General features: G+C 31.7%; 1 protein-coding gene across 1 annotated transcript; it reads right to left on the bottom strand.

Moving 5' to 3' along the window:
• Positions 1 to 9,842: 9,842 nt before the first annotated feature.
• Positions 9,843 to 11,792, bottom strand: LOC127241037 (uncharacterized). Its single transcript, XM_051259918.1, has 3 exons — positions 11,442 to 11,792; positions 11,150 to 11,248; positions 9,843 to 10,907 (listed from the first exon to the last, which is right to left on the bottom strand). The coding sequence occupies exons 1-3, from the start codon at positions 11,514 to 11,516 to the stop codon at positions 9,996 to 9,998; spliced, it is 1,086 nt and encodes a 361-aa protein (XP_051115875.1). The 5' UTR covers positions 11,517 to 11,792; the 3' UTR covers positions 9,843 to 9,995.
• Between the last annotated feature and the right edge of the window lie 568 nt (positions 11,793 to 12,360).

Below are 12,360 nucleotides of genomic sequence, written 5' to 3'. Positions count from 1 at the left end.
ATCCAGTATAGAAATATAGAATAGTACAATTTTTTTAATATATTATTTTGATTAAAATATTTTAATGAATATTATTATATATTTAATTTAACAATTCTCTTTTATGTTAAGTAGTAAAATTATTATTAAAATTTTATAGTTGTGTATGTTTAATATAAATATTTTATTTTATTTTATTTTTTCTTTTGTATTAATTTTACTCTATATTTTTATAAATTATTTTATTTTATTTCATATTGTTTTAACAAATGGGCACTTGGATTTAAATCCCTCCAAATTAAAAATCATTTAAGTTAAGTCCTTTCCTATTTTGATAAAATATTGCACTCCCTACTTTTTATTTTAATTTATACTTAACTCTATAGTACCCATTTTACCCCTGAAATTACCATATAATATAACGAATATTGTATGTACTTCCGTTATTTTTATATAAACCTACATTATCTAATTACACACTCCAAACTTATCCCTTTGTGGAAAGAAAATTTCAGAGTAATTTGCCTCGAATTTTTATTTATGTACTGAAATCAGTTACAGTAGTTTAGAACAAAAAACAAAACAAAATCCAACATCCGATGCTGTGGATGAGTTACTCTTCCAAACTCTCCCCCTGCCAGGCTGCCCTTCGTCATTGAAGCCCTCTGTCGAAGTAATTGCAGTCGAGCTTCCCCCTAGAAACTTTCATCGATGTTGAAAGTCTCCCCTTACCGTCGAGAGCTCTAATCGCAGGTGAGATGTCAAAAAAGAACTTCTCTCTGAATTGGAGTTCGAAAAAGTAGGTTAAAGTTTATGTTTCTTGTAGAATCTATTTTTTGAGTTTATAGTGTATTTTGATCTATTTTATTTGTGCCTCGGTTAGATTTGTAAAAACCTCGTTGACAAGTCATTTTACTTTGACATCGTATCATACCATCAGTTCGAATGTGAGTTATTTTGATGTTTTTGAAATTATAAATGATCTTATTGTGTATAGAAGCACCTTCATTTCTATTTTTATAAATTTATATTCATAGTAAAATAATTTAGATGTGAGGCAGGCGGTGCTCCCTTTTTCTCTTCAAATACTTTTAAAAAAAACTATATAGCAGTAGTTGCACCTAGAGTGGACTGTCTACGTACCCGAACGGGATTAAGCCATACGTAGTTCTATATATAAACTATACAGTCTCAGTAAAGCAGACAAAAAAGACAAACTAGTATTCTAAGTATCAAGGCCTAAAGCAATATGCCAACGGCATCAAAATCAAATACTAAGCTATCAAGTCTAAATATCATCTATCAAGGCTAAGTCAAGAATCAAGGAATAGGTTGAAGCCTGCTACCTGAAGCGGAAGGTCGGGAGACCGTCAGCATCCGCTCGAAGGAGGCCTCTAATCGACGAAGGAATATCTGAAGGGAGAAGTGTCAGCTCAATTGGGAGATAAACCGCCAAAGTCGCTAAGGCATCTACGACGCGGTTCCCTTCTCTATATATATGCGATATCCTCTAAGTCGCATCCTTAAGCCGTAACCGAATACACATAAGGCATCGTTGGAGAGTCTAGTGGCTCGTCTCGGTGAAGATCAGAGAGATGCATGCCGTCGAGTCTGTCTCGATCCAAAACGGCATCAATCCTCGGTCAATCACTATCCCTATTCCAGTCTGAACCGCTGTCAGCTCTACCAAAGTGTTCGTCGCTTGCGGAATCAGAGTCTGAAATGCAATGAGTACTGTCCCGACTGAATCTCGGATAATACCAGCCACTCCTGCTGCTCTAGGATTGCCAAGCGAAGCACCATCGGTGTTAAGCTTGAACCATCCCGGAGACGGTGCCTCCCATCGCTAGATGTCTCTGTCATGGTATTGGTTATAGATGTATCTTTATCGATTATTGAAAATTCTATTTTTTTCTTTATATTGTTTGTGAATGTTTCTCATTGTCTTTGGTATTCCTTGATTGTTAATTGATATACCTCAAATAGGAGATTATTTACCTTCATAGCTATGCTATAAACTTGTATTTGCTTAAGAAACTATGTCAGTTGGAGACGATGTTATGGCCATTGATGACTTTGCCAAACTGTATACTTTGTTTGTATTTCCCAATGTTTTTTATACAACCACAAACTATCGGGTTCTAATAATTTTATTGGGATATGTTGATGACTTGAAGTCATTGGGCGACTACGCTTGGGGAATCGCATGTCATCGATACCTATCGAATTCCATACGGGACTTCAAATATAGGAAGACTTACATGACTAGATGCACAATGGGTTTCTTAGTACGCTCTTAATTCATGTATTTAGGTGATCTATTCAAACCATAGCCGTCTAAGCTAGCCACAATCACGTCTGAGTGTCGAGAGACCCTTAAGTGGAAGCCACATACCCCCAATGATGATATTTGTTCTTCTATTTCAATAAGTTACATACTTCTAAATTGATTTAGTGTACTTGTATTGAGTAATAGACTTTATAAGTAATTTTATACATATTTGATGTATATTGAGAATGTGTACTCAATAAATATTATGAAAACACTAATTGATACATTGCATGTACACATCAATGACTAAAATGTTTGTCATATGGTCCGATGTGTCTCATGCCTAATATTTACTTACTATACCTTCTAACACATTTTTTCTTGTTGGAAGTTTATTTCTACTTTAGAAAATGTTTCCACGAACAATTACAATACAAATAACATCATGCATCATCAACTATGCACTAATTTCAAAATATCTATTACTATGGTATACCACATGATATATTATATCATATCTATCTTAAGTGACATTTTCATCCATCCTTAAATACATGGATAAGTGATCTCATATGTCATTTTACAAATATCCGTTGATGCACTGCTAACTTTCGAGAAAGTAGGTGTGATGTAATCAACTAGTAGTTGTTTGATTAAGCAACAATCAATGATAAATTTTGAAAGATACTTAAATACTCACGTTTACAATAATTATACCTATATAAAAATATTAATACTTCCATGCACAAAGACACACTCTCCTACTAGAATATGTATACATATGATATCAATGAATATACTTCATAAATGTCACAACATACTCGTATTTTCATTGTAGCAACTATTTCAAAAAAATTAAATAGCCTAAAAAATAATTTAGATTCATGTTAATATAATTTTAGATAAACGATGATAGTACACTATTGGTCATGTTACACCGTAATAAGTACTTAGGGGACATAAAAGACCTCAAGTATTACGTAGAATTTAATAAACAAATATCATGTGTAATGTATTATCATTGTTAATAACTATTACTCCTGATCATATTTTATATAACTACAAAAACTTGTAATGTATTTTCATTGTGAATTCATATACCCTTGTCTTTTACTTTAAAAAAATTAGTTTGGACTGATTCTATCCCGCCATAATAGTTATTTACATACAGTAATATACATAGGAAATAATCAAAATTTCAAATTATTCAATAGTGGTCTCGTACATAAATCTACATTCAATGTACAATATTTCAAAAATAAAAAAGAAATTTCAGCCACGAGAAACACACTAGAAATACCTACGATAAAGTCTCATTACAACTTCGTCAGTTGTGTCCTAGACGAGTAAAATTTTTACCTTGTTTCACTTGCTGTAATTTAAACTATTTTTTCTTTGTCCGGCCTGATTAAAAAGATGATGTGAGAGAAATTATCCATATCTACAAGTTGTTATGCGCCGCATCAATATCATGGGTCGGCACCATGTTAATTGGTTCATCATAGACATTACATAGAATCAAGCATCTCCACAAAAGACAATGACCTTGCTAAGCACAGCCAACTATTCCACGACTCGACTATATTCTTAATTATTTTCCCCCAACGAGTCTCTTGGAATAAAACATTCACCCATCACTGGGGATAAAATTGTGTAATGAAATTTTGGGAAAGTGGCATGGCCTCCACAACATACATTACATGGTATTCAAAATCCTTCTGTAGAGGGCATAATCAACTTTGTTAAAAACGAATGTTCATCATTTTTTTTGTCAATCAGGATATCTCTGCATTATCTATATGAAAAAATATTATCTTGTTGTACATATTATAATAAATTAAAAATATATTCTACACATACCTGAGTGCAAAAGTTGTCCACTAGGTAGCATAGACAATATGCGTGATGGACTTCAAGAAATACAACGGAGATGGACTTCAAAAGTACCAAGTGTCTATGTGAAAAAGTGTATTATTTTCGGTTATCAACAATTAATGTGAAGAACAGATCTTAACTTCCAGCAAAACTATTCCCATTTTTTTTTATCATTTTTTGTAGACACCTTTCCATAGAAACACTATTTTAACATTATCCAATATAAAAATATATAAAATAAATACTAATGTTCATAGATGAGTAGTTATAGTATATGCAAACAAAAAAAAAAAAGGGTATTTTTAAATAAATATAGCGTATAATATTTGTCAACAAGTGTATAAGATTAATAAATATAGATATATTACACCAGAAATAAATATCTTAGCAAATACCTAAGCATACTAGCAGAGAATCACAATAGGTCTTCTACCCCACAAAGCTTTTTTTTTTTTCTATATATACCATAACAAAATGTTATAATAAAATCTAGTTAGCAAATACTACAACCATAATTTAGAACAAGACAATAATTACCAAAACGCTAGTAAAATACTTACTGGATCAGTCGCGAGCCCTAACAATACTATTGTAATAAACCAATAAAACAATCATAGCAAGAGAACATTCAGAATTGAAACTTCTCCTTACCAGTATCTTCCTCGCACAAAATAAACCTTAGAATTTGGATTTGGAATATATCACAAATTTGCTATTGATGACGTGCGGATAAACCAGCGGACTCGATGGAATCGCTCATTCGCACGAAAATAACCTGACGATGAGAGAGAAATATCAAAATTTAATTCGGTGAGATGATGGTAATATTGGAATTAAGATTTAAATAAGAAGTTAATACCAATAATTTTTCAAAAGCAGGGAGTGCAATATAAGTAAAACTTTGATGAAACTGAACTTAAATCTAAAAATAGTGATAGGGATTTAAATCAAATTGTCAGTTTAACTAATTTGTTGTTATATTTTTTATTAATATTATTATATACATATTTAAATTTAAAATTAATTTATAAGTTAACTTTATACAGATATATTAATATAAAATTTATAAATAATATTTTAAAATCTTAATAAATAGTACTAAAATAGTATTAAATTTTGTTAATTTGTATGTTATATATATTTATTATAATTACATGATAGTTAAATATATATTTAGTTATATTATTTGTCAATTTGTTAAAATATATTACTAGTGTGTTTCGTTTACAAGATTTTGACAAATTTACTATTCGACCAAATTATTTTCCTTTAAAAATATCAAATCAAATATTTATTTTTTATTTTTTATATTATACTAAAAATAAATTTTACATTTAAAATATCACATCAATACCTATTTATATCACATCATACAACTATTCAAATTCAAAATTTTTACTATTCAAATCTAACCCAAAACCCAAACCTCCAATTATAAATTATTTTATGTATATTTATACAATTTCTTTAAATTATAAGAATGTGTTATAAAGTTATTATTATGCTAAATTCATATTAATACATGTAAAAATTAAAATTAAATATCATAAAATTTAATAAAATATATCCGTGCATAGCACGGGAAATACGCTAGTATATATTTCTAAGAATTGTGTGGGACCAATATTTTCAATTCCTAGCCCCTTTGTAGGCGCAGACGATGCGTCACAAGTAATTTTTGATTTCTTTCCAGGCAGTGCTCCTTGTCGGAGCTACCACAGCTCGGTGTGGAAGCGCTTATCCCGAATTAGGGAAGAGGTTCAGTTGCAGATTTATTGGACTTTAGGTCAGGGAGTGTGTTATTTCTGGGATGTTAGATGGCTTGGAGAGCAGCACCTTTCGACCTTTCGGGAGGGCAGACTACTGCCGCCGCTGCCGATCTTGGTTCGAGATATGTGGAGTGGCGACTCGTGGGATATTGTGAGATTGTGAGCATATCTTTCCGAGTCGCTCGTTCAGCGTATTATCGAGGTCCCTATTGATAGACAGTCTGAGGATCGAATGAGTTGGATGGCCTCGTCATCCGGTAAATTTACAACATCCTCAGCTTGGGAGCTTTGCCGTAATACGGGGTATGGAGTTGGCTGTCAGGGATATTGTGGTCGCGTATTCTTACTCCGACGATGTCAGTCTTCCTATGGAGATTGTTTCGGAGACGGATACCGACAGATGAGATTATTTAACATAATGACGTTTCGATTGTCTCACAATGCCATTGTTGTCATATGGAGGTCGAGACTATCTCCCATCTCTTTATTAGTTTGGCGGTTGCCTGACGAATGTGGGAGCATTTTGCGGTGCTTTTTAGGATATCTTTTCTGGAGACACACACGTTGCATCTATTTGTGTCTTCGTGGAAGCTTTCTTCGGCATATCCTCAGAGTATTAGAGCCTATGTTCCGTTGTTGATACTATGGTTCATTTGGATTGCTCGGAATGATGCGAAGCACATAGGGCTTTGCGTGTCTTCCGAGAGGATCATATGGCGGATTCATTCACACTTACAAACTCTTTGGTGTGCTAGGATTCTATTACGTCGGCATTGGGTAGGCGATTTTCATATAGTAGAAGGACTTGGATTTCGATACCCCCCTCCGATCCCTGGGCCTCCGATTATGGTGCGGTGGGAGGCACCGTCTCCAAGATGGTTCAAGCTTCACACAGATGGTGCTTCGCTTGGCAATTCCGGAACAACAAGAGCGGCAGGTATTATCTGAGATTTAGCATGAGCAGTTCTCATTGCGTTTCAGACTCCGATTCCGCAGGAGACGAACACTTTATCAGAGCTGACGGTGATTCAGATTGGAGTAGGGATAGCGATTGATCGAGGATTGATGCCATTATGGATTGAGACAGATTCGACAGCATGCATCTCCCTGATCTCTTCCGAGATGAGCCACTGGACTCTCCACCGATGCCTTACGTGTATTCGGCTGTGGCTTAAATATACGACTTGGCGGATATCTCATATATATAGAGATGGGAACCGCGTCGCAAATGCCTTAGCAACTGTGGCGGTTTCTCTCCCGATTGAGCGGATACTTCTCCCAACATATATTCATTTGTTGATTAGAGGCTTCCTTCAAACATAAAATGTTGACGGTCTCCCAACTTTTCGTTTCAGATAGCAAGCTTCACCCTCTTACTTGATTTTGACTTAGCTTAGATCGATAATATTTGGACAGAATAGCTTAGTGCTTGGTATGGTATTATGCTTTAGGCATATATGCTTTAGACATATTGTCTTTGGCTATTTGATACTTAGACTACCTAGATTTATCTTATTTGTTTGTTTTACTGGGACGGTATAACTTAGTAGAACTACGTATGACTTGATCCCGTTTGGGTACATAGGAAGCCCCACTTTAGGCGTAACTATTGCTATATAGTCATTAAAAAATAAAAAACATTCCTAGCCTCTCAAAATTTTAAAATTTTTAAAATAAAAATTATTATTATTATTTTTTTTGAAAAATTACATAAATTTTGACAATTTCAAATTAAAAAAAAAAGTAAAAGATTTTTTTTATAGATAATTATTATAATTTTGGAATGTCTGTATTTAAAAAAATTAATAGTTTTATTTTTATTTTTTGGAAATTTTCAATAACTCTGGAATCTTAAGATTAAGATTAAGAGGGTGTTTGGGAACAGCGTTTTGAAGAGCTTTTAGCTTATTAAACAACTTTTAGCTGTTTAACAAGTGAAAAAGCTAATTTAGGTGTTTGATAAATTAGCTTTTTTAAAGAGCTTTTTGGACTAATTTCTGAAAAGCTCATCTACCCAGCGTTTTGAAAGAGTTTTTTCATTTTAATTTTGGTTATTTCTTATTTATCCTTAAAACTTAATTATTTATTTTATACATATAAATATATTTTTATAACAGTATTTATTTATTATTTTTAATATATTTAATTTATTAAATTATATTTTTATTTTTGTAAATTTAAAATAATTACTATTATTAATTATTACATATAAATTATTTTATTTGTAAAATATATAAATTTTTAAAACTAAATCAAATAGAAAAAACAAAGATTATTGATTTATTTATATATATTAAAACAATAATTAACATAATAAAAATATATATACAAAAGATTTATTATTTTATATTTTACATAATTTTAATAAAAAATTATTATTTTTTAGTACAAATAATTTTCTCAAATCTAAATAATAAAAATAAAAATAAATATTTTATAATATTTTTATAATTTTCAATAATTAATAACAAAAATTCTCATAAATTTCAAACTAAAATGAACAAAATTAAATATTTTAAAAAATAACATATCAATGTCCTTAATAGTCATTTTATGTATAAACAGCTAATGTCAAACAGTTGTTTTACCAAATACTTTAATAGAAACCGCTAATTGAATCAGCTATTCAAACCAGCTAATTAAATCAGCTAGTCAAACCAGCTAATTGAATCAGCTAACAGCTAAAACCTTATCAGCACCCTAAAACAAATATTTTTATAGAAAATCTTATTTTATGTATTGTGTTTTCAAAAATATTATTATACAAGTTTTATTTATACTTATTTTATACTCCATTAAAATTGTTAAAATGTGCTTTCAAAATTTGAAATTTGATTTTTTTTTAAAAATATGAAAATACATCTTCATTTATTTTAAAAAATATTTATTTATATTATTTTTTAACTATATATTATTTTCAATTTGTTATTTTAAAAGATTTTATATAGATTTTTTTTAAAAAATTTTCATTTCTAATTAATACAAAAAATATTTTTATGAGAATACTTTTAATATTTTTTTTTTATGTTTTTTTTTAGATTAAATTTTTGTCTTATAATTTTTATTTAAAAATTAACTTTTATAATTTTTGTAACAGTTGAACGAGCGTAATATAAGTAGGACGACATTCTCTTATAATTGTAGTTGCTACGAAAAAAATATCGCAACAAAAGTGAAAAACATTGACCAGACAAGAAAAATAATTTGTTATTAAGTTATTCGATACAAAAAATAGCTTTTGCAATGAAATATTTGTTATTATTTTGGTTGTGAATCACAACATATTGTGCTATATGTAATTAATAATGTGGTTTTAAAATATGTGTTACACATTGTATTAATATTTATTGTATGAACTATATATTGTATTGTGCTATATAATATGCTTATTGTGCTTAAATTGCACTATATTGCGCTAAATAAAAATATATAATATACTATCAAAATATATTATATATATATTTATATTAATATGTGTTGTCTGATATTTACTATTGTGTTTTTAGTAAAAATGCATAAAACATGGTGTATATTATTTATTATGTGAAAGCCTTTGTATTAATGTTAAGTTTACATCAAACACCCTAATTGTCCAAAATTGATATTTGGATTTAAATAAATACCTAAATTAAATTTTTTTATATAAATAAATAACATAAAATATCTTAAATAATTTTTTTAATAAATTAAATAAATAAATAATTGATCAATTATTTATTTTTATAATTTTTATAAAAATCAGATAACAATTTGTTTCCAAAAATTATTAAATGAAGAATTAATCAATTATTTATTTACTTATTTTATTCAATAAAATTATTTAATATATTTTGTCTTTTTTATTTGTATAAAAAATAATTTAAATATTTATTTATAACCAAATATCAATTTTGGACCAGGATTATATTTCATGCAAATTTTATATTAATACAAAGTGATTTTACAAAATAAATAAAATATTGGGTGTTTGGCGCATTTTTATTAAAACAATGTATTGTTATATAATTTGAGGCACGTAAATCAAAGTTATTTTCTCACAGTAAATTAACTACAAGCAATTATTTAACCAAGTCAAGTTACCAACACACACAAAATTTCACTCAGGCAGACGAGGCCGACATATCGAACGATTTCCTTCTTACCAAGAGGCACGTGACCTTGGACGAACTATCGATGCTGCACAAGACGAAATCCGGTCGGTGGAGGGCAAGATTTAGCTGATCCTCGCCGACCACGAGGGCCGTAGCATCGAGCAGCACGTGCCACGAATTCCGGTGAGCTTCCGATATCCAATGCATAGAGTATCTCGTCCCAGCGACTTCGGCCGGATACGAGAAGAGCCCCTTGGGACTGTGCTTGCATTTCCGTCGAAAATAATGGCTTAGCTGCGATCCCTTAATCCGCAAATCCAACCACGTCTCCGGCGCCGCGATCACCCTCGATTCCTTGTAGCTCGCAAACTCCCTAACGCAATCGGAATCCTCGGAGACTATGGTTAGGTAGTAGTTACCCTTGAAGAAAGGGTAGCTTTCGCCAACCAACATCATCGCGTCTTTGTAACTTTGAGTGAAGAGCACAAGATATTCCTCATCGGGCAACCCGCAATGCTTGAGAACTTTGTTCCGAGCTTGGATTTCGGGGATCGAGATGAAGCTTCCGAGGAAGGAGGATTTCTTGGTGAGGATGCTAAGCAATCTCGACGGCTCGAGTTGTGTGTTCTCGAGGTCGGCAAGGGTGCTACCGTATGATGACGGTAATGACTCTCGAGGGGACTTTCGTTTCTCGTCAGGTTGGGGCTCCGAGAGATTTTCTTTGACGCAAAGATTGTATAGATCAGTTTTTTCACCTCCTTCGACAAGGGCGTTTGAGTATTCGGGGTACTTTGCTAGGACGTATTGCTCGACGTATTGCATCTCGGACGGAGTTATTGGTCCCGACCACCTTAGGTCGAGCCCGTGGAGGGTCGATATGGCTTCCGCGACGATATGTGCTGGTATTACTCGGTGAGTTTTCTATATAAGAAAAAAATCGAACAGTTGTAAGATTTTATCCCTGATTTTACTATTTCAATTTTCTTTTCTCTCTAAAAATATAAAATCAAAAACCCAATTTTTATTTATTTTATTATACTAAAATCTAATTTTATATTCAAAATTTTACTATTCAAAATCAAAATCCAAAACCAAAACTTCACAAGTAAACACACTTATTATTTTTATATATAGTCGATCATTTGCAAGAGGGGTAAAAGTACCTTAATAACCATGCTGCTCGGCTTCCCGTTTCCGGTCGATGTCGCCGATTTCGCGGATTGATTGAACAAGGATTTTCTCAGATCTTCTTCCTTCTTGTCCTGAATTTTACATAGATAAAACACAAGATCAGGAATCCCATTACAACCTTTATCAATAGAACAATACAATATTACATCGTAGGAGTTGTAGCTCAAGCGGTTGAACACTTTTTGACATGTTGTGCCCATGTGGGTAAGAGAAAAAACAAAAAAAAAAACAGTCTTGGAATGATCATGTATGTTCTTCTCTTACCTTCATCCCCGTCGGCGCAACTTCCGTTTGATCGTCTTCATTCGACATGATTGTCGGTGATCCTCCCCTGCCCATAAACTAGCGATGGATCGTTATGACCGAACACTTGTCGACTGGATCTACTTCTCGAACAAAGTCAACCCCGACTAAGCGAACCGAGAGCTAATGAAGACACTAGCGTGTGCCAAGAACTATGGAAAAAAAAAAAGAGATTCTTGTTTAAAGATGATATGGAACTCAATTGACATGGTGAAGATGGCAAGACATTTTCTTGAGATCGAAGCTGCGACAACGACGAAGAACGAATGAAGGTATATAATATGGATTGAGTTGTAAGGTGTGGAGTGGAGGGGAGGGGAGGGGAGGGGAGGCTAGAAGCTTCCTCCAATGTAAAAAAAATGAGAAGAGAAAGGGACAGGTAGCCAAGTTTGTGACTATAAAATAGAAGAGGAGAAAGGGACAGACCTATTGGTGATTAAATATATATATATATATATATATATGTTGAAGCCTAGTATGGAATATTTGGAGCATATGTTCTTGTGTTAGAAAACAGAACAGCAGCAGCAGTGCTTGGGAATAAATATAAGGGTGTGTTTGTTTGGGGGTTTGGATTTTGAGTTGGGATTTGAATAGTAAAAATTTTGAATTTGAATAGTTGTACGATGTAATATAAATAGGTGTTGATGTGATGTTTTGAATGTAAAATTGATTTTTAGTATAATATAAAAAATGAAAAATAGGTGTTTGATTTGATGTTTTTGGGGGAAAAAAATTGAATGAATAGTAAGATTTTGCACAAATCTTACAAACGAACACACCCTAACTGTAAATTATATATAACACTGTTTTAGTAAAAATGTATAAAATACTTATGTTTTATTTATTGTATAAGATTTTTTGTGTTAATGTAAAATTT

The sequence above is a fragment of the Andrographis paniculata genome, unplaced genomic scaffold (assembly GCF_009805555.1).
Source record: "Andrographis paniculata isolate CXL003 unplaced genomic scaffold, ASM980555v1 Contig80END, whole genome shotgun sequence".
NCBI classification, from domain to species: Eukaryota; Viridiplantae; Streptophyta; class Magnoliopsida; order Lamiales; family Acanthaceae; genus Andrographis; species Andrographis paniculata.
Note: the sequence above shows the minus strand (reverse complement) of the source record. Positions and strands in the feature narration are given on the sequence as shown.